The following is a 24122-nucleotide window of genomic DNA, read 5'->3' as shown; positions in this document are numbered from 1 at the left end:
AAAATAAGGGATAAATAGTTCACCAAAACCCACATTACATAGACATTAATTACCTAGTTATGATGTATATTACATTGCGTTGAGAAAATGGGAACTAATCATTATCACTCGGTTTAGACACGTCCCTTAAACAATCTGATTAAATTAACGTAGAAAGGCGTATACATTGGCCAGTTGAAGTTAGTCTTTTGTCCATTTTAAAATTGATAAGTTGTAAGTGGAAGTTAGAGTATTTTGTTTATTTGTGGGAATAAAAGTCGATCAATAACTCATAGCAGAAATACAATTCGAAAAATACTGTGATCACGTGATTAGTGAAAGTTAAATGGACTCGCTAAACACAATTATTTTATTTTATTCAAAAAGTTGATGAAAATTAAGATAAAATTTTAAAACAATCACTTGATATTAATATTTAAAAATACTGTACAATAAATGGTTTAATTTTCATCCAAGGGAGAGTACGTCTTTACCTGTCAGTTGTAGTGATGAGTGATAATTTTTTTCTTAACGCAAATTTACTATCAAGATGAATTACTTTTATTCGTTTACATGTTGTGTAATGCAAATAAAATACTCCTTATATAAATAAGCGTTTTATTTCATTTTGTTTAACTTTTAAATTATACAATTTGCCTCCACGAAGTCATTAGTAAAAAAAAACTTAATAGTGCGCGTAGTTTGTTAATATTATATTATTAATATATATTATTATTAATTAATAATAATATTCATTAAAATAAATATTCGTAAAGGCACTAAGCAACATATAATCTCTTGGTTTTTATTTTCCAAGCTAAATTATCAGATACAAAAATATATTTAAAATCGCATTTTAAGGCGCCTTCTGCTTCATAACGGGCCGTTTTATACCCATTAGGTCACAAATTTCATTTCTGATAGGCCTTAACTCACTAACATCCTTTTCCCAGTCGGTTTCGGCAAGTATTGTCATAACCTGAAACATTAAAACAATAATACTCTCCATTATGGCACTTTTACCTAATATATATATATATATATATATATATATATATATATATATATATATATATATATATATATATATATATATATATATTTTTTTTTCTATGATTTAAGATATGTAGGACTTATTTAGGAATAACCTAAGTGAACTAAAACTATTCAATATAATTAAGCCGCCGTGGATGCATGGCGGATTAAGTTCTAAATCAACTATTTAATAGAAGAGGCTTTGTACGGACATCTTTCGAAGTTTTGCTTTTGTTTGTATGTGGTATTATTTTGTAGGTATAGGCACGAGCATCGCTTAGCGCATCGTGCAGGAGTCACAAACAAAAAATATTATGTTCCGCACAAAAATAAAAAATAAATATAATGTAAAAGCATTTAGTACTCATTAAATATCAATATGTATATCCGTAAAAAATTGGTATAACGTTAAAGGTCAGCGATCAATATCCGTGCCGCCAACTATAGTAGTTAACAGATGTAAAAGTACCATAGTACTCGGCTATATATTTTTTATTTATTTATATATATATAAGTAATATACATCCACGAGCTTTTGAATCCATGTCTTTTTTTATTTCTAAAATATGCATTTTTTTTTAAATCAAGGTAGGCGTTACTCAGCAACATCATTGTTTAAGCTAGATTATTAAATAAATAAATAAATAAATAGATACTCGGCTATATTATATCGGTAACCGCCATTCAAATCAAGATTTTAACACATGTGCTTAATTTTAATGTCAGATTTGTTTATAAAACATGCGGGGAAAATATCAAGTATGAATAATATCACTAAATCTGTTTATACCTACCAACCCAGTTATGCCAGAAAAATAGAAGACAACTAGTATAACAAAGTAATCGGTGCATTTATATTAGAAACTATTTCTCAATGTTGAATTAGTCATAGCCTGGCTAAGATTTTTTTCAGGCAACCTATTCGCATTTTTTTAAATATACTAAAGTAAATATAAAATAATATTCATCCATTAAGCATATAGGGTGAAAGTCGTCTCTACTTCAGATCTTTTACTACCAGGAGAGTAGGTGAGTACAGGAGTACTCACCTTTTATTGAGTTAGGGCACAGCAGGTTATATCCAGCTTAAATCTAGAGCAGCCCGTCTTGAGAAGTACCTCAAACCTTACAGCACAGATCACACAGCTAAATAACACTGCTCTGATGATATGTACGGGCAAAGCTCCGGGGAGGCATTGGAGGTCGGCGACGCGTTTGCGATGTTTCTGGTCTATAGCGTGCGTCCATAGAGTACGGTAACCGCTTACCGTACAATTAGCGCGTACACAAGAAAGAGCACCTTGTCGAGGTCGTCGGGCGGCAGGCCGGTGACGTCGCCGTAGAGCGTGAGCTCCTCGTAGAGCCGAGCCGCGCAGCGCCGCACGTAGCGGTCGGCGTAGCACACGTACACAAGAAAGAGCACCTTGTCGAGGTCGTCGGGCGGCAGGCCGGTGACATCGCCGTAGAGCGTGAGCGCCTCGTAGAGCCGCGCCGCCGCGCAGCGCCGCACGTAGCGGTCGGCGTAGCACACGTACACAAGAAAGAGCACCTTGTCGAGGTCGTCGGGCGGCAGGCCGGTGACATCGCCGTAGAGCGTGAGCGCCTCGTAGAGCCGCGCCGCCGCGCAGCGCCGCACGTAGCGGTCGGCGTAGCACACGTACACAAGAAAGAGCACCTTGTCGAGGTCGTCGGGCGGCAGGCCGGTGACATCGCCGTAGAGCGTGAGCGCCTCGTAGAGCCGCGCCGCCGCGCAGCGCCGCACGTAGCGGTCGGCGTAGCACACGTACACAAGAAAGAGCACCTTGTCGAGGTCGTCGGGCGGCAGGCCGGTGACATCGCCGTAGAGCGTGAGCGCCTCGTAGAGCCGCGCCGCCGCGCAGCGCCGCACGTAGCGGTCGGCGTAGCACACGTACACGGCCAGCTGGCCCAGCGCCGCCGCCCACGCGCCGCGCACCTGCCGCCACCGTGCGTCAGCGTTATATTGAAACAGTCAAATTCATAATGATACACGCCTCACACTTAATGGTGAGGTTGCTCCTGGACCGCGGCTAATATCTGTACCGGAATCGAACCCGCGACCGCCAGCACAATAGCCACTGCTGTGACCGTTGCGCTAACGCGTCGTCATAATATCACACAACATCGGTACAGGATCGGTGTCCGAGCGTAAATATGAAGTACCTAAGATAAAGAAGTACTTTGGTGATACAACCTTAAAAAAACGAATACCATACTTGCTGAATAACCTACCCGAGGATATCCGACAGGAGACTAATAAAAGTATATTTAAGTAGTAGTGGTGCATACGTGCGTGCGTGCGTGCGTACGTGCGTGCGTGTGCGTGTGCGTGTGCGTGTGCGTGTATGTGTGTGTGTAAAATTTATAATGTAGACTGATTCTGAAGTCATGAAAAAAACATCTTTATTATTAGTTTATGTTTAGTTTTTAATTTTACACATCATTTTAGGTAGTAAGTACATCTTGCATAAACACTTTCTATCCTACAAAACAATTAAACCTAAAACTAAGATTAAATGTATTAGTTGACAAAATAAAGCGGTAAGATTAAGTTATCGATTTTTAAATTTAAAGATAATTTAACAATAAGAAACAAGTTACAAACCACAACAAAGGTATAGGTTACCTGCGTTAAAACAACGTGTAAGTCTCTTGTCATTCTGTCTCATTCACACAATATTCGAATCTCTGTATCATCATACCCAGTGATATCCAACCAAAATAAACGACATTAGAATTTATTTTATTGATGAGAAATTTACTATTGATTGATTTAGATTTTAGATAATAGGAGGAAAGAAGAACAGAGAAGAAGGAATACATGGGCACGTTTTGTTTTGAAATTTAAAGTAAGTTAGCGTTCAGATACTATTGACTATAATCAGTGCAAAAAAAAGTTGATGGAACACAATATAATTTTTACCTGAATAAGTTGACACAGTACGTTGATCGAGTCCAGTAATTTATAAATATTTTTTCCACCTCTTAGTTCTAGTTGTAAATATTTTAGTATATCTCGAGCAAATGTTGATTCTGGATCTTCCAATATCGGCGATATGGAACCTGAAATTGAACACAGTATTTAAGAAAAATACACAGAAGTTTGTTTATTGGTCATATACGTTCGAAAGTGAGATTTACTTAAAAAATTATTAATCACGATTTGCGATTAATTTAAATTAAATTCGATTTACCCACTCTCGATGCGTTTATAAACATGACTTTCTTATCGATGATTCGAGAACGAGCAAATAAGCAGTGCAGAGTTCTCAATTGTAACATGCAAAATCAATAAAAATATGTATAGAAGATATAGCTACTATGCTGGGTAATGAAGAAGATACGACGAAATACAGAATAATGTTATGGAATCAGGTCATACATACTAAATTATTGTCATGAAGTTCGATCTATTATCACATTTTACTGACCTTTGACCACTAAAATCTGTTTGAAAAATATACTTCTTAACTTTAAAAAAATGTTTAAAGTACCGAGTTACCGAGTCACGAGTTAGTAACGAGTTAGAGTGTGCAGTACCAGATAGCTTATAATTATTTTAATAAAAGTAATCAACACATGTTTACCAGAACTTAGAAGTCTATCTAGGAAATTGAACATGGGGCCGGTGATCCGTTTGACGTGTAAGTTGTCCGCGAACACCTGGATGATGGTGTCGCAGATGCTCTTCAAAGTTTCCATATCATTATGTAGTGTGTTCAAGTAGGAAAATAGAGATTGAGTCGTGTGTTTCACCTTTAAAAGAAAAATTTTTAATTACGTTTTTTTACCACTTTATTAAGGTCAGAAGCACAGAGCATACGCTACTATAAAGAGTACACAGCTTAAAAATTAGGTTCACTTTTTAGTTATAGGTAATGTTTTTTTTTCTAAAACTAGGTCAGCAAACAATCTTACGGCTCACCTGATGGTAGGCGATTACCGTAGCCTATAGACGCCAGCAACACTAAAAGCATCGGAACGTTGCCAACCCTATCCCCAATCCTTCCGAGGAGGTCTGGTCACCCTACTCATCACAGGAACATAACACTGTTTGAAGGCAGTGTTATTTAGTTTCTGTAAGGTCGACGAGGTACTTCCCTAGAAGGGTTGCTCCAAATTTTGAGCAAGATATTTCCAGCTGTACTGTGCCTCAGTGAATTTACTGCATATAAACAACTTTCACGAACAACAGTTCTAGAGCTGTATGTGTGTTCCTTAATAAACGTATTGAAATGTGTTAAAAATAAGGGCAGACTAAAATATTTAAGGGAAGCTATAGGCTATATATTTTCGTACGTTTTTTCCCTCAAATTAACACGAAATCAGAAGCACGGATTCAATTTCGAAAATATCGATTCGAAGTCGAACGATTGGTCGAATCCGAATATAGGGTGTACCTACAAGATGATAAGCACCCGGTTAGCTAAAGACGGCGAACAATCTCACCAGGCTCTCGGTGAGCTCGCCGGCGCTGACGACCAGCCCGCGCAGCACGTGGTAGCGGTAGGCGGGGAAGGCCAGCAGCTGCACGAAGCGCGGCATGGTGTGTCCGGGGAACAGCCACAGCACCACGGCCGAGCTCTCGCTGGCCTGCTCGCCCTCCACCTCGTCGCTCGGGAAGATGCGCTTCAGCGCCTCGTGGTGCGGGATGTTGGCGATCGGCGGGTCGCTGGGGTTTCATCGATTATATTATCATATACTGTTACTAAGCTAGTATTTTTCGAACTCCTTTTTGTTTTAATATCTGTTCGGTCAATTACCGAGCATTTAGGTGTTGCTCAGCAAAACAACACCGCACATGCATGGCGCCGCACTAAATAAATTAGGCCGACGCCGTGCATGTTACTTCAGTGCATAATTCACCGTGTCTATCATCGGATGCGCTCATTAACATTCTTTAACATTAATAACATTTAAATTTAATAAACATCTTGAACTATAGTTCTTTCTAATTTTAACATTAAATTATAAAACATTTCGCTAAGGCTCAGGCACCCTACATCGTGGTCCTTCGAGCAAAAACCTCGCGCGTGTTAAAATATTCGTGGTTTGAGGTGAACAGAGAACTTTGGAGAACAGTCAGTGCTTGAACTTAGTGAATAAACATTAACAAAGTCACAGTGTCGGGTTACTATTCGTTGTAATCTGAAAACAAAGGTGGTGAAATACTCGGCGTCCTGGTTGAGTAACGTCAGCTGCTGCAGAAAACAAGTAAGATCGTTTCATTTTATTTTCTAATGATGGAAGACTACGTTAGCATTGTAGAATCTCAAAACGAGATCATGGGTGCAATGGAAAAGTTACTTACTAATTTTAAAAAAGATTCATCGGAGCGTAAAACTCCGTCTTACATAAGACGTCGTCTAGAAACTCTCGAGGCATATTGGAAAGAATTTCTAGAAAATCATAACAAATTAGAACAAATACCGGAGAAAACGAACTATCCGTATTTTACAGAGAATTATTATCAACAAACAATACAGTTTTATACTGAAACAAAAAATTATTTGGAAAAGTTTACACAACAAAGAAAACAGGAAGTAGGTATGTCTAAGGAGTCGTATTTTAAGGAGTATACGAAGGCTACTACCGAGGAGAATTCAGGGTCTACTTCGAGCTTAAACTTGAGTAATCTTTTACGAAAACAGGAGTCTAACTTTAAAGCATTTGAAAGGACTATTAGGCTCATAGACGTTGGTTGCATATCCGAAAAATGGGAGTTTGAAGACGAGTTTGCAGAAGATTCAGGGAGAACCCAGCCGCTGGAAGCCTTTTGTATCAAATCGCATCATAAAAATCACCAACGTCATTTCAAGAAATTGTTGGCATTACGTAAGATCTAGTGATAACCCGGCGGACGCAGCTAGTCGGGGACTATATGCATCTCAATTAAAGGATAATGTACTATGGTGGCAAGGTCCCTCTTGGATTGGAGGACACTCTTGTCAACATGAGCAATTATTAAAACACGAAAAGTACCATACAGATTTAGAGTTGAGATCAAAAAACATTAAACAAACAAACATAATTCAAACTAAGAACAAAGAAAACTTAATAAATAATTTGCTTCATAAATATAATTCTATAACAACAACTAAACGTATTATTGCATGGATACGTAGAGCATTGAACCCGCAGCGTAAGCAGTTGCCGGGTCACCTCACATTACAAGAATTAAATAAAGCTGAATTATGTGTTTTGCAGTTTGTGCAACAAAATGAATTTAGAACAGAAATCGAACGATTAAACAAATATGGAATTGTGAAATTGGAACGTTTACCAATTACTTCAAAAGAACAAAATTTTACACCAGAGTCATCGTCAGCAAAAGTAAAGCAAGAGTCCATTATAAAACCTAAAAAATTCTCGATAGCAAAATTTGTAGTGACAATAATCTATTTTCTATCATTATTTACTAAAACATACACCAAAGGTATTATTACAGAATTAAATGAAAATCAAGTTTTATATTTCGACCCCATAGCGACCATGCAATTGATTCGGGACAGTTGGACTTTAGTAGTTTATTACGACATGTCTCCATACTGGGAAGGAAATAAAGTCCTTGAAAAGATGAACAATTATTTAATAAAGTCATGTGCCGCTATGAATTCAAACAATAAATGTAACATGATAATAACGCAATTAAATCACCAATACACTGAGTTACAATATTACAATGAACTTTTAACAAGTCAGCATTTTGCCGGCCACGCCAGACAGCGTCGCGGACTCGTAGACGGAATAGGATACTTAGCAAATACGTTGTTCGGAGTATTAGACGAGCGTTTCGCCGAACAGTATACCAAAGATATAAAACAGATACGTGAAAACGAAGCACATTTAAACACCTTGTGGAAAAAACAAACCACAATTATAGAATCAGAATATAATTTACTCAAGCGGACAGAGGATATATTTAGTAAACAACACAAAACTATTAATAAACGTTTAAACGGTGTAGAAAAAGCCATTCAAACTATGCAAAGCGAATTAAATGAAATTTCACTCTCGGAAGATTTTACATTGATGGTCTTGACTGCTCAACAAATGTTAAAAACATTAACCGATATCCAACGAACACTCCTGGACACAGTGACAGATATATATCAAGGTCACTTCAACGTGCATCTGTTGACATTCAAACAGCTACAGGCCGAACTCCTTACTATCTCTGGGTTATTAACAGCTGACGTCACACTCCCTATTCCTTATCCTCAAGCAAATGTGAGAGAAATTTATAAATTACTGCGAGTTAAAGCAAGAATGACTAAAGACTTCTTTATATTTGAAATAAAAATTCCATTAATAAGCAGGGACACCTATGACTTGTACCAAATTATTCCTCTTCCACGACGAAATGGTAATTATATTAGAAAAATAATCCCCACGTCTGACCGAGTTGCGATAAGCCTTCAGAAAGACTCCTACATTCCTGTATCTAAAGAAGATTATCAAAATTGCATGATGAAAGATAGTTCAACATTAATTTGTAACTTACAGAGCCCTATTTACAAAATAAAAAATGATCAAGAATTTTGTGTCAAAGACGAGGAAAACCCTAACATTTGCAAGACGAGAATAGTCGCGTGCCAAAACGAGTGGCACACCTTAACAAAATTAAATACCTATCTGTACATTTGTTGTGGTTCGAGTCCAGTCCGTACCATATGTCGCGATCAAATTTCATCACAAACATTACAAATTCCCAGCATTATTGTAATAGACGACGACTGTGTAATAAAAACCGATAACTTCACCGTATTTGCTCGCAAAGGTCAGAAAAGCACTTTGAATATAAAGGATGACCTCAATTTTAATATTATTGCGCCAATTAATAACATTATCAACATCACCGTACACAATTTTACCGAAAGTGATAAAGACATAGAAAATGAGCAGCTAAAAAAGGAGATAGAACGAAAGCTCCAACTGCTAAACGAAGCTGATGGCCCTTCGGATTTATCGAGTGGAACTATAACATCCCACGATATACACCATTACATTCTTCTGTATTGTATGATTACGGGAGCAGCTTTAACCGGCGCGTTCGTACTGTATCGGAGGAGGCGGCGCAGTCGACGGGAGCCGGCGGCGGCTGCCGAGCCTGCAGCGGCGGTCACGCGCACCGAGGCGCCGGCGCCGCCGCCGGCCCGCTCCACCAGCATGAGTGAACTGCAGTGTCAGTGTAGTGCCAGTGAGTGTAGTGCGGGAGTGCGCAAATGTAACAGTGAATCCCAATTAAAGTTTTTAAAACCAGTTTCGGTTCCGAGAAAATTAGTGTTTAGTGAACAAACAGACTAACGGTGGTTAATTATTAGATATATACATTTTTTTACCTATTTTATTATACTTTATTTTATAATTCATCAACAAAACAATGTCCTAACAACAATCATTAGTTTAAAACAAAAATTGTATCAATCATTTGTCGCATACTAACCCTCATCCAGCATTGTATCATATTTTAAATTTTTAAGTTTTTTGTGATCTTTTCCCGCCCTGGAATATGTTCGGTCAATTACCGAGCATTTAGGTGTTGCTCAGCAAAACAACACCGCACATGCATGGCGCCGCACTAAATAAATTAGGCCGACGCCGTGCATGTTACTTCAGTGCATAATTCACCGTGTCTATCATCGGATGCGCTCATTAACATTCTTTAACATTAATAACATTTAAATTTAATAAACATCTTGAACTATAGTTCTTTCTAATTTTAACATTAAATTATAAAACATTTCGCTAAGGCTCAGGCACCCTACAATATCTATACATTAATACGTGAAGCAAAAGTTTATACCTGTATTATGAATATATAATTGTATATTTTGAATATATTAAACACCGAAATACACCGGCGGGAGCGCGCACACTCACACACACACGCACGCACGCACTCACACACACGCACGCGCACACACTCGCACGCACGCACGCACGCACGCGCACACACACACTCACTTGTAGAGCAGCGCGGTGAAGACGCGGCCCGCGTGCGCGCGAGTGCGGTCGATCTTCTCCACGGCCTGCTGCGCCACGCCGCGCAGCGTGGCCAGCGTGCCGTCCGCCGCGTTCAGGTGCGGCGCCGAGCGCGCGCACTGGCGGCACAGAGCCAGCAGACCTGTGACGCACACGAGAGTTCTTACATGGTGTTTGCATGAGTGACGTTTATTTTTAGACACTATTGATAACCATTTTAACCTAAAGAAAAAGAAGAGGCTTATTTTATTTGAATAAAAAAAAAATTTGGCATACCGCACACAAATTTTTTCGTAGGTAGTAAGTTAGACTGATCCGTCACGGTCTGAGGTGAAAGGCTCGATCGGGTAAACTCGGGACCGCCGAGTGTACCCGAGAGAGAAAGATACAGACAGCTGCTCTTCGCTGTTGTATTTAATATATTCACAATGAAGTTTTCACTTCTGCCGTGCGGTCTTAAGCACACACTCAATTTTTCTTTAAGTTTTAAATCAAAAAAGCTACTCAATGATACAAATTAGCCTATACGGAAATTTATATCCACAATCTAAGAAATCTTCTCCTAAATGTAGAAAAAGAAGCAATGCCCAGTGGTGGATTGTTACGAGCTAATTTAACCAAACCTAAGAACTAACTTACCAGTCATGCTCGCCTCGCGGACCCACGCTCCAATATCTCCCCTCATATCCACAGTGTACTCTGAGAGGCATTCCAGCAAGGCGGCACGGATGTCAGGCACGAACTTATCCAACCCACTGCCGAGACACAATGTCTGACACACTTCCGTGAGTCCTATAACTGCGTCGCGGCGAGCCTCCGCCCATTTCGATGTACTCTCAGTTACTTTAGTGCAGTCTATTAGTGACTGGATTACTAACTGCATTTGTTCCTCGAGGACGAACTTTGGCAACGCGCCTGAAAATATTCAGATACGTTAAGTATATAAATAGGGATATTTACAATTTAATCTAAATAAATAAAATATTAAAAAAATATTTACTGATAAAACATCACTTAAGGCTTATTGAATATATTATTTTAAATAATATTAAAAAGGTATATAAAATATATATATACTTTATTGCACTCAAAAAATACATGTAAAAACAACATAATATAAAGAAATTAAGGAAATAAAAAAAAAGGTCTCACCTATAGCACGGGCATATCCCATCCGCAACACAAGTCCATTGACCCCCGTGTTGCTCAACTGTTCGCAGTACTTGTCAACGAGTTGCATTCTCTTCTGCTTGGCTGTCATGTCACCGTACTTCAAGTTATCATCCTGCAAGTACTGTTCAAACACATGCGGCAACGCCTCGATCGCTTTTTCTCGTATCGCCTGCACTTCGTGTGCGAGGCACTCTTCAATGAGGTTTAACCACTCGTCTATATAAAAATAAATATTATGGACATTTTTGAATATCATATCAAAAATTGACCGCTCCAGCGGGGTTTGAATCCGCGTCTCCGACTAACCGTGTTCGAATCCCGCTGGAGCGTTAATTTTTGATACGATATTCAAAAATGTTTAGAATTCCTAATGTGTGGTTAACACAAAAAATAAAATCGTAGATATTATAAATATTATGGGTTAAAAAAAAACACAAAAGTTTATTTTACTTTCTGGACTTAAATCAATTACTAAGCATTGTCCATTGAATTGTCATTGACATTAACAACCGATCTGGTGTAGTTGTGCGAGTAGTCGCCTAAAACACCGATGGTTTGCGGAATCGATTCCCGCTCGGGATAGATATTTCGGTTTGGATGTCTGTTCTTGAGGGTCTCCTCACCGTGCCTCGGAGAGTACTTTAAGCCGTCGGTCCCGGTTGTCATAATAAATACCTGACAGCAATCGTTATTCATACTACGGAAGGGGAACATATAACTCCAAACAATCGTATGTTAAGAGCCATTTCACAATTTTTCGCTCTGCAAATTTAGGTGAATTTGATTGCATCGCGCGAGTTGTACGAGCCGCGCGATCTTTGTGCTAGTTAGTATAGTGTGACAACCAAAATACTATTTTGATCATTTTCTAATGTATAATAAAAACTATGGTATAAAATGTTTTTTACATAAAAATTTCAAGTATGTTATATAACAACAGTCAATAAATTTAAAATAAAAATAAAATATCAATTTATGAAACATTTTTTTTTAAATTGATTTGTTTTTTTGATTTTACGAATGAATCTTATATTTACGATATTAATAAAATAGCATTTTATTATATTGTTATGTTGGCTTTTCGTGGCATAGAATGTCATTTTTTTGAGCAAGTGGTACGAAAATTACATTATTGCATCCAACACTGAGATTAATGACGTCATAATATTACAACTTCGCGGATTGTTACTGATTTTTGTGAAATGGCTGTTAAGAAGTAAAAATAAGTTGGCAAGTCGTAAGGAAAGGAATAGCAGCCGGTCACCGAGCGCCCCCCGCAGCGGCGCGGCGGCGCGGGCCAGGCGCGCGGCGCAGCGGCACGCGGCCTGCCGCAGCAGCTCGCCGCCCAGCCCGCGCAGCTGCTGGCGCGCGCGCAGCCCGCCCGCCAGCGCGCACACCGCGCGCCACGCCTCCGCGCGCACCAGCGCCCCGCCCGCGGCGCCTGCGACCGCACAATAAAATGCTTTGAAGCCTATTTCGACACCAGCAATTTATACTAAGCTAACTCATAAAAGTGAACTTTACAATTGAGGCTTATAAAAGGGAAAAACGTGATACCTTTTATATTAATTAAGAAACTTATTTGAAATTTGGTATCTTTAATAGTTAATTTATTCATTGCAATTTCACAATTTTTATTATTACAAAAAAAAAAAACAAATTTATTCAAGTTGCATTAAGAAAACCAACTTATCGAAAATTCGAGTTGGCGTAGTATAAATTGTTGGTGTCGTTTTGTAGTTATTTTTATTTCAATACATCGAATGTTACGAAACCCTCTACGCCGGGATTCGCTGACCGGAGTTTGCTTCGAAACATTCCCACGTCTTGCATCGGTAGCCGGAGGTTGTTACGAAACTTTCTCACCATGGCATCGCACCTGAGCATCGCACCTGGGCACCGTGTGAAACGACCCAACACGAAGAACCCAAAACAACCCGACTCTCCGACTGAGCGATCTTTAATTTTAAGTCACTCTTGTTTCTCACATCGAACAATTGTCACGTGTAAATAATTAATTATAATTTAGTAGTAATAAATTTAATTTTATGTAAAACTTTGCTTTTTTTTGCAACCTTCGGCTGTCGCTTTTATAATTCGCGTCTGTAAAACCATATACACCACGCGCACTAGTAGCGCGCCCCACCCGCGCGACCTGTGTTCACACAAACCGTGTCGTTACCATACACACTACGTGTCACGTGTCCGCACGCACTAGCGCCCCACACATGCGGCCTGTATCACACATCACGTACATAATACTGTATAAACCGCAAGCCACGACTCAACGCGCCGAAGACGTCACTGAACGATATTATGCCGATGAATATGATGATGAATGAAGAATGGTGCATTACCTTGTATTGCGAGTGGTATGGGAGGTTATGGGGGACTCCCTCCAACCCCTTTTATCACCTCTTGCCCTTCAATTCGTGCCAAACAATTCTAAATTTCAACCAGTATAATTTCTTACGTGCGTACATAAGTACACAGAGTTTTTAAAATAACATTCTTTTTTAATAATAAAATAACTAAACTAACTAACTTACTTAACTTACGTAACTGAGGTAGGGCACAGCAGGAATTTCCTGCTCAAAATTTGGAGCAGCCCGACTGGGGTAGTACCTCGACCTTACAGAAGATCACAGCTAAATAATACTGTTTTCAAGCAGTATTGTGTTCCTGTTGGTGAGTAAGGTGACCAGAGCTCCTGGGGGGATTGGGGATTAGGTCGGCAACGCGCTTGCGATGCTTCTGGTGTTGCAGGTGTCTATATACTACGGTAATAGCTTACCATCAGGTGAGCCGTACGCTTGTTTGCCGACCTAGTGACATAAAAAAATAAAAAAATACTTACCATCAGGTAAAACGGTTTGAGAGAGAGCATGTATTGCCTCCCCGATACCGAGAATAGCACCATGCCGCACATTGAGATCTATAGATTCAGTCTTCTTTATTAATTTGGGTAATACTTCGTTAGCCACGTATTCTGGAGTCTAAGGAAACAATAACGATCAGTGAATTTTTATTCATTGTAACAAAAATTACTTAAACACAATATTTTTTACAACATACTTCAGTCATTATTATAAGGAGTTAAATGTAACTTTGAATAAAAAAAAAAACCGGTTATCTTAAAACTATTAAAGCTAATGCTAAACTAGCCTACTATAGTAATAATAATAATTGACAATTGACAATGACAATTAAGGAAAAACATATTACTATGTAATATTTCATACAAGCGTTCTATTAATGGCCAGTTAGTAAGCATGTTTAAACTTTTTCTCTACACAAGACTATACTATAAGGGTAAATTATTCCATATAATACCGGTTCTCTAATGAACATAAAAAAGTGATAAAGAACGATTACTGTGATAATAATAAATTAAAATGTTCTATTATAATTAAAAGAGAAGAGCTCTAAAATCAAATAACATACTGACGCTTTTTATTCGCATCCATACAGTGTATTGCTGGTTTACTGTACAAATTTATAAACAGCTAGGGCTAAAAGCGCTGTAAAGAATCTCTTTTAGCGTTGGTTAACACAATTTTACTGTGTTACATAATTTTTTCACACCATGCGCTTTATAACGTTTCTTAAGATGAAAAAAAATACCTTATCAGTGAGCTTGTGAAGAGCCTTAGCCGCCAGCTCCCGGACGGCGCAGTCCCAGTGCTCCAGCTTGAGGTCGACGAGGTGGTCGAGCAGGGGCCGCGTGTACTCCGGGAAGGTGGCCACGTACGGCGCCACCACCAGGTAGGCGTGTGCCCGCGGACCCACTGACTGGAAGTCAGCTGCCGTCAACACGTCGATGCCGTGCGGGAACAGCCCGTGTCGCCCTACGTTCTCCTGGTACGCGGCTGATGCGGCGCGCCGGCAGTTTATCTGAGAATATGACTTTTTATACTACAGAGGTGGCAAACGAGATGTTGGCTTGGTTGGGTACCATTGACCGCGGACGTCTGCAACGCCGGAAGCAATGCGAGCGTTATCGATCAGGAATTCATTTTCATCATCATCAGCTCACGGACGCCCACTGCTGAGCATAAGCCTCCCTTAAAGCTTTCCACAACGATCGGTTCTGCGCAGCACGCATCCAGCAGCTTCCCGCGACCCTGACAAGATCGTCGCTCCACCTCGTGGAGGGCCTGCCGAAGCTGCGGCGCCCGGTACGCGGTCGCCACTCACAAGAACCTTTCCGCCCCATCGGCCATCGGTTCGTCGAGCTATGTGTCCTGCCCATTGCCACTGCAGCTGTGCAATCCTTCGAGCAATGTCGGTTAAAATTCATTTTATTACCTCAAAACTTTTGACTGGGTGAACCAATTACGATTTTTTTTTTTTTAATCGAAAGGTGTTGCGTGTCCTGAGGTCCCATTTAAATTTCATTGAGATCTGACAAGTACTTTTCGAATTATATCGTACGTTGTACCTTTTATCCTACGTTGTATTATACCGCATAACTTTTTACTGCGTGTACCGATTTTGGTGATTCTTACTTTGATCTAAAATGTGTTTTCATTTAAATTTGATGGAGATCTGATTTCTACTTTTTGAGTAATCTTTGATAGCACATATTTACTTGACATTTTTTTGTGTCTTTGTATTGTATTAACTTATTACCCGGTGTAATTGAAGTAGTTTTTTTTTTTGTTTGTGTGCAAATATAATTTTTTGATGTATATTTTTTTGGAATGGAATTTTTTTTGACGTTTGTCAAGTGTTTATACAACGAGTTATTAATCCGGCATCTTTCTATTTAACTGCGATATAAGAATCAATAATATAACCTAAATATGCAACTTTCTTACCCTAACGGTTTTATAAAAATAATATAATTACATAAAATTAAATATAATAATCATTATTTATAAAATTACCGATGTGTGGAAATCAGTGTCATGTCAATTACCGAGTCACCTGAGTTATTTGATTTTCCATATCTTCTCAACATTTTTTTTTAATATATGTCAATTTTAAATTTACATAGAAATAAGCTGTACTTACTATAACTTCATTTTTTTCATTAATTATTTTGGCAACGGAATTCCTCCCTGTTGATGCCAGTTTAATAAGACGTTGTGTAATGGGGCAATACATGTTTTCATTTCATTTCATTATGACGACATATATTGACGACACGTTGGCGCAGTGGTCATAGCACTGGATACAGCGCTGGCGGTCACGGGTTCGATCCCCGCTCCCGACGAACATTTTATTGGTCATATACATGTTTTTCGCGGTCTGGGCGTTTGTGCCGGTGCATTATGTGTTTTCGGACCACCGACACAGGAGACATACTTGCCGAGGGGGATTGAGTGTGAAGCTTTATTTTGAAATAGTAATAGTCGGCGGCCGCACCTCCCTGTCGAAGCAGGCGGTGGCGATGAGCGCGGCGGCCAGGACGCGCGCGTGCGGCGCGAGCGCGGGCGCGTCGTAGGCGCGCGCGATGGCCCAGGCGGCGTGGCACGCCGCGTCGCGCGCCGCGCGCCCGCCGCCGCCGCCGCCGCCGCCCGCCGCGCGCGGCTCGTCGCGCGCCAGCGCCGCCGCCGCGCACCGCACCGCCTCGCCCAGCTGGCGCGGCGAGATCAGGCCGCGCCGACCTGCCGCCCGACCGATTACACGGTTACTCGTTTGCACGTTACCAGCGAAACCGACGGACGTTGTCCCGCTTTGTGAACTGTCGAACGCGCTAAGTGCAATTCTTCAATGTTTACGTTTTTCCGAAATTTCGCAATTTTCTTAATTTTTTCTTCCGTAAGAACCTTCTACAAAGTATTAGAAATAACTGATGGTCTTAGTATTTCTATTTATTTACACGTATATTTTTTTATATCTCAAACTACAATCGTCTGTTCCTAAGGTAAGCAATTTAATGCTTGTGGTAACAGCTGACTAATATAGCTATATATTTTTATTGTTAAACTTACTTATAAATCCAATATATAAAATTCTCATGTCGCGGTGTTCGTAGTTAAACTCCTCCAAAACGGCTGGACCAATTCTCGTGAAAGTTTATGTGCATATTGAGTAGGTCTGAGTATCGAACAACATCTATTTTTCATCCCCTTAAACGTTAAGGGTAATCCACCCCTAATTTTTTTTTTTTATTTTTAGATATATTATTTATTTAATTATGATTTGGAGTTGACAAATACATACAACCCTAAATATTCACCCTTCTACCACCAACCCCTATTTTTAAATAGCGTTTAGCGGCATGAAAACGTTTGCCGAGTCAACTAGTAATACATAACATATAAATAAATACATATATTACACCCAGACTCGTGGCAGGAATTATTAATTGCTCACCGAGCTCGGCAAGCGCCATGCAGCCGCCGTGCCAAGCCGTGTCGCGCTCGTTGTCCGCGAAGAGCGTGAGCACGCTGTCGCAGACGTCGGCGGCGGCGAGCGCGGGCAGACGCGCGCCGATGCGGCCCACGCCCTTCGCGCTCGACCAGCGCACCACCGTGTCCTCGTCGCGCAGAGAGCACAGCAACAACTCCACCACGTCCTCCACCTGCACACCAGCACCATTTCTATTTATATTTTGATCTATTATAACTTTTAAAATATACACCAAAAAAAAAAAAATTAAGTAAAACTTAAATTTTTCTTCTTTCTCTTTACTTCTTTACGCATGCCTAACTTGGGGAGTAAGCTGGTGAATGCGTGACGAGAGCGTTACGAAAAGTGTGATCAGGCGGAGCGAACGGAAGTTGAAATGGAGAAATACATATGTGTTATATTTGAACTTCCTATCCATGAACAGGATTTTAAATACAAAAAGACTTGTAAATTAACTTCTAATTCTATAGTTTAGATTTATTTATTTTATTTTTATCTATTTATTACTTCTTGCATAAATATAATCACACTTTTACGTAATAAAAAAAAAAACAACAGTACAAAAATACAATTAAACAAAAAGTAGTTACAATGATAGCATGCAAAGGCAGTCTTATTGCTTTAAGCAATCTCTTCCAGACAACCTCAGGTAAAAGGAGATTATTAGTAACAAGCTGCGGGATTGTGCAAAAGTAGATAAATATAAATATAATTATAAATACATAAAAACATATATACATACACATATAGAAGAATAAGATAAACATACAAAATCATGAGAATAAATAAATTTACGTAAACCATACGTAAGAATATAGGTACACATATTAAATACTTACAACATACACAAAATACATACATACACACATACATACACACACGCATACATACACACATGCATACACACATGCATACACACATACATACACACATACATACACACATACATACATACAACATAAGTACACAAATGCATATCATGATATAATATAAAAAAAAAACATTTAAAGCGATAGATAATGTTTGTATAAGCGATTCTTAAAAATTCATAACAAATCAGAATGACGAACATTTCCAAGTAGGCTATTTCATAGTTTCGCAGCCATAATTGTAAAAGAGTTGCTGTACACGTGCGATTGCGAAACAAACATCTTCAGTCGATTGTCTCTACGTGATCGAAGGTTTAAGATTAGTTAACAACCACAGAAGGATGTAGAAATCAGTTATATCTAACCTCCTGTGGTATATCCTGATCATCATCATCGGGTGGTGTGGTCATAGGCTCTGTATCACCCGCTGCAGCGGTGCTGCTACCCAATGTGATAGCGAGAGATCGTGAACCGCGCGTATATCTCCACGATGCGACGCGCGGACGCAGGAATGTTAAACCTGGAAATTATTATCAAACCTCTGAATAATATACTGTAAACACGAGAAGGAATATAAAATTGTAACTCCACATTTTCGACTGCGCAAAGTAAACGTCTCCTTTCTGGGTTATGGTATTCGCATGTGTTTATAAAATCCCACAAACAATTTTGGAATTGTCTCAATATGGATTCAAAGTTTTTATAAAAAAATAATAATAGATAAAGCATATTATTCGGTCCAGTATTACATAGTTGATAAAGATGTGTGGACTTAGTGACGCTGTATTTTATGCAACATGTTACTAATTTTGTGCTAAAACACAGTTTATATATTATTTTTCAAAAGAGTAACTGCGGAGTTTCTTATCAATTTTTCTCCGCAGAATCTACATTCCGAATCGGTGGTAGCTTACTTTTACAATAATAATAATTTATTTTTAGAGTTTTTATTCGTAAAATGACGATTTGAAAGTGCTCTTGGGGCCTATTTGAATAAAGCTGTTTTTGATTTTGGTTTATAAACCTATCTGTGTCTATAGTTTCATTCTCTGCTAACTTTTATACCATGCAATAATTTTTTGTAGTTTGTGTGCTTAACCCAAGACAATTTTTAGGTAGGCATTAAAGTCATTATCTTTAGCATTTTTAGCAAAAAGTAAAAATTAAGAATTACTTTCAATTGTCATTTTAGACATTATATTCCGTTTTTTTGGAAGAGTCCTATTTGGTAAACAAACCCCTGTCAATCGTAATTCACGTTTTTTCCGCATTTATCACTCACTTTCACAACACATTAGCTTGCGAACACTTGTAAAACTCCATTTACTATTTATTTCACTAAAAACAAATATCGATTTATCATTTTAAACACATAAAAATTATTAAAATTAGACTAGACTTAGACGTAACTCATGAGTGAGTGATACAAATGAAACATATCTTTTCAAGTGAGCTAGTCTCTCATCAGCTCACTTACGTATCAAATATATCTCCAGCTCACTAGTCTTATGATTCATTTTCGAGAGATTGACGTACTGAGCGGGAGTAAACGAGCTAGTGAGCCACTCGATCGGACGATGGCGTTTATCATGCGAAAGAGAGAGATAGTTAGCTATGGCTCTGTATCTTTTCGATTCATATTTCACAAGGTCATAGACTCAATCGTCTTGTTTTGAGCAAGCGAAAAAGGATTTTTTTCCACCACATAAGGTTGCATTTTGGTTGCATTAGGTATAAAATTATTTCACTGAGCTAAATGAGCTGAAGAGCTAAATGAGTGATATATATCCTAAGATCAAAATGATATATATCTCTCTTTTCTTTTCAGTGATACAAACTTCGCATGGCTAATTAAAATACGGATTTGGAGCGTACAGATAATTAATATTTTCGAAAATGACATTGTAATATCTTTTATTATGACGCAAATAGGGATGTGGTCATAATATTTTTAGAGGTGAATGAGTATAAGAGAATGGACGGCATGAGCGATAAAATGGGCCATGTTTTTTACTTATATTTTAAATTTTCACGAATCATAATTTGATAGTAAGTTATAAAACAATGTTACCGTAAAGCGATTTTTTATTATGTTTTAGATATTTTTTTTATTTTTTATTTTTTATGTTGAGCGTAAAAAATGCTGACAAAATATTATAAATATCAAACTTTTATAGTAAAGTGTTTATTGTAAAGGTTTTATTAACCGTGCTACTTTGGCACAACTGAAAGCCATTAAACCAATCAATCAATCAATCAAGGTTTTATTTTATATTATGAATATTTCTGAATATCAATTTCACTCTGAACATTTTTAAAGCTATCCCATATAATATAAAAGCACAAAGCATTGGCATAAAAGTTTATTGTAGTTCACAGGAAAATTTTGTGGGACTTTAGTATGAGACTTAAGATTACCCAATGAGAGCTACGTGAGCAACAGTGTTATCAATCCTTTTGTTTACATGTTAAAGAGTGTGCCGCCGGCGCAAGGCTTTATATTTATAGTGAATACAAATAATGTGACAATGATACTAATAGGGTCGACTTTTCATTGAAACAACTTTTTCGGATTTTATCGCGGTTTATTAACTTTTTTGATTCCCGATGTTTCGGATACTTTACAGCAACCATGGTCACGGGAGGACTGAGGTGTCAGACGTCCTTACGTTACAAAGTTATTCGAAACTACCCGACATAGGTACATCAATATTTTATTTATTTCTATGGAACAAGGATTATCCGTGGCTATAGAAAGGCTATTGAAATTAAAAAACATCCAAATTTCAATAGAGAAGATGGCTGGCTATTACCACCTGCTTGGGATCCCATTATTAATATAATTAAATCAATAACCAAGCATAATTTACCACAGATTAAAGACTCAATTAGCACATTCTGCGTAGATAGGACTATACTCTGTTTTTTTTTTCGCTACGGACTAATTTGACACATGCAAATGTCAATTTTCGAAATAATGATACCAGCTTTTTAGTAATAGTACTGTACTACGATACCGGTTTTATGAATCATAATTTTTTACTTTGCCCACATAATTTTATTATTATTATTTGACAAATCTTTTAAAAATCATGGTAACTATGGAGCATCAGATAAAAAAAATATATATATATAGTTTTTAATTGTAATTACTCATTATAAGGAGTAAATGCAACAATTACCTATTTATTTGTTGGTGAAGAATACGCAATAACAAGTAAGAAAATGGTCGATAGACTGTAGCTAATGCCATAAAAAACGAAAACACGGTGCTATTTTGAATACACGGCATTCGTTCTTCAATCTCTGAAGTGTTCGAATGCGCCCGTTGTCCTATGCGATTTCACGTGTTATTTGTTTCCTTTTCGTTGTTTGTTTTTTTTTTTTTTGTTTTTGTTCTTAAGTTTTGTTATTTTGTTTGAGCCATATATAATGGACGCTCAGCCTTCAACTTTGTCGCGTAAACGTGATTATTTAGTTTCGAATAACTTTGTAACGTTAGGACGTCTGACACCTCAGTCCTCCCGTGACCATGGTTGCTGTAAAGTATCCGAAACGTCGGGAAACAAAAAAGTTAATAAACCGCGATAAAATGCGAAAAAATTTTTTCATTTAAATGAGTAAAATTGGCGTAACAGTAGAAAACAATAGGATCGACTTTTTTTTTAGACACAGGCGGCCCTATTTTCTTGTAAATTTTATTTTTGACGTCTTTTTTACCGACCATTTTACAGAAGCGAAATATAAATTTGTTGCCTTTTATGCTCGATGCTCGATTAATGTATTTTTTTTTTTTTTCACAATTCCGCACCTCTACTAATTCTTAGAAAAAATATTCAATATATTATTAAGTTTGAAACAATTTTAGCCATATGTTAGCGTTAAATATTTGAACATAGAATGAATTTTACTTTCGTCTATGGCTTATTAATATTGTTCATTCATTTGCTCTTAATGTCACTTTACTATACTTACAATATTACTCTATTGTCTGTGGTCGGAAGTACGCCATATTTGTTTACTATTTAAGACTCTTCCAAAAAAATAGAATATACAATTACATTACTTATTAAAAATTTTATCATTTTATTCAAATACATACCTATTCTTTGAACAATCTTTACACCATACTTTCTGACCAACATTGCATTATGTTGCTTATAATTCTGAGTTGTTACCCACTCTAGTAGCTTGGGTGTGTATGGCAGTAGATCATCTCTTTTCCCATGTTTGAGCACAGCCGCTACTGCTGCTAATACTCCATAGTGTATGGTGTCTTCTGCTTGTATATTGGAATGTAGATCACAAGCCCAATTGAAAAAAGAATTCATATATAGTTCTTTAACATCGGATCTGCAAAATTATTTGTGCATTCGTTTTTTTTAATATCATCAATATCACTATCATCATCATTTCAGCCTATCACAGTCCATTGCTAGACTGCTAAACATCGGCCTCCATCAGTTCACTCTCAAAAATGATGCGAACTCATGTGTGTTGCCCATAGTCACCACGCTGGGCTGGCGGGTTGGTGACCGCAGGTTTACCTTTGTGGCACTGAAGACGCTGATAATTTACTTTTTTTTAATTAAAATACAAAAGAATCTTAGTTAAAACATTAACATGTATCGGTGTGACATAAATCATTACTTGCTTAAATATAAAAATGTAAGATTATTAAATAATAACCACCTTATCAAAAATTTAGAAGCTAGATATGCACTTGCTTCTGCACAACTATCTTTGCTAAGTGCATATGTCTTACAAATGTTGAAAATTCTCTCCATGACTGTTATCTTCTTAGAAGTACCAGCTCCTTAAACATTATAATAAGTTATTATGATAAGAAAAAACAATTTTAACCAAGTAAAAACAAAAACTCATCTCTTGTTTAAAAAACATTATCAATATTTTGAGTGTTATTAATAGATTTAAAAAAAAAAAGTTATATACCAGGTTGATCAGGTGCAAATCCATCAAGTCGACTCATATGAAATGGAATGATAACTACAATGGAAAGCCATAACAGCAGCACAAATCTACTCCGCCAAGTTTCCTTATCATTAGGATCTTGAGCCTCGAGATATGTAAGAACAGTAAGGAGGTCTGAAACCTGCAAATAAACAGTTGAACAAATTTAAATTATTTTTAAATACAGACCTTCTGACCCCTTTTTTTAATAGTTTAAGAGGCCATTGCTAAATAGTGGGGTACAAGCTGTTAGAGTAAAAGTACTTTAAAGATTATTTTGCAACTGGGTAGCAATAAAATGGCTATTTATATTATTAAAAAACTTAAGAATTACTAACCTCATGAGGCAAGTGTCGTACAACAACCTTATAGCCTCTTACTCTTATAATTTGATACATATAGTTAAAAGTGGCGTGTTTTAATTCGAACGGAGATTCCTTGTCCTTAATTATAGTCATAAATTTAGCCAGCATTTTGTCCAAGTGGGGGTCGAGTAGGTGAGGTTGTTCATAATACTGTTTTAATATAGTGTACAATTTATCATACTCTACTTCAAAAGCAGGTGTGTAATAAATATTTTTTACATTGTCGATCATATTTAACACATCTTCCACTTCAGAAAAATGTTCTAATGCGCATCCTAGCCCCGTATTGTCGCAGTCGTCGTCCCTGTTCATATCAGCATCAAGTGCCACCATTTTTGATACGAATTTTAATTTGACAAAAAATTAT

At 37.8% G+C, this 24122-nt stretch overlaps 1 protein-coding gene across 2 annotated transcripts; it reads right to left on the bottom strand.

Moving 5' to 3' along the window:
• Positions 1–750: 750 nt before the first annotated feature.
• Positions 751–24122, bottom strand: LOC123655373 (tubulin-specific chaperone D). 2 transcript variants are annotated; one of them, XM_045591185.1, is made up of 18 exons: positions 23729–24122; positions 23373–23532; positions 23112–23235; positions 22522–22772; positions 18785–18939; positions 17515–17722; positions 16561–16802; positions 14815–15084; positions 14048–14186; positions 12455–12631; positions 11170–11406; positions 10657–10932; positions 10000–10159; positions 5482–5704; positions 4620–4788; positions 3956–4095; positions 2816–2968; positions 751–958 (listed from the first exon to the last, which is right to left on the bottom strand). In XM_045591185.1, the coding sequence occupies exons 1-18, from the start codon at positions 24086–24088 to the stop codon at positions 836–838; spliced, it is 3567 nt and encodes a 1188-aa protein (XP_045447141.1). In that variant the 5' UTR covers positions 24089–24122; the 3' UTR covers positions 751–835. The 2 variants fall into 2 exon arrangements, 1 of the variants encoding a protein (XP_045447141.1); XR_006743389.1 differs by lacking the exons at positions 2816–2968; positions 3956–4095; positions 4620–4788; ... (12 more) ...; positions 23373–23532; positions 23729–24122 and adding an exon at positions 2315–2398 and having other exon boundaries at positions 888–958.

The sequence above is a fragment of the Melitaea cinxia genome, chromosome 7 (assembly GCF_905220565.1).
Source record: "Melitaea cinxia chromosome 7, ilMelCinx1.1, whole genome shotgun sequence".
Classification (NCBI taxonomy): domain Eukaryota; kingdom Metazoa; phylum Arthropoda; class Insecta; order Lepidoptera; family Nymphalidae; genus Melitaea; species Melitaea cinxia.
Note: the sequence above shows the minus strand (reverse complement) of the source record. Positions and strands in the feature narration are given on the sequence as shown.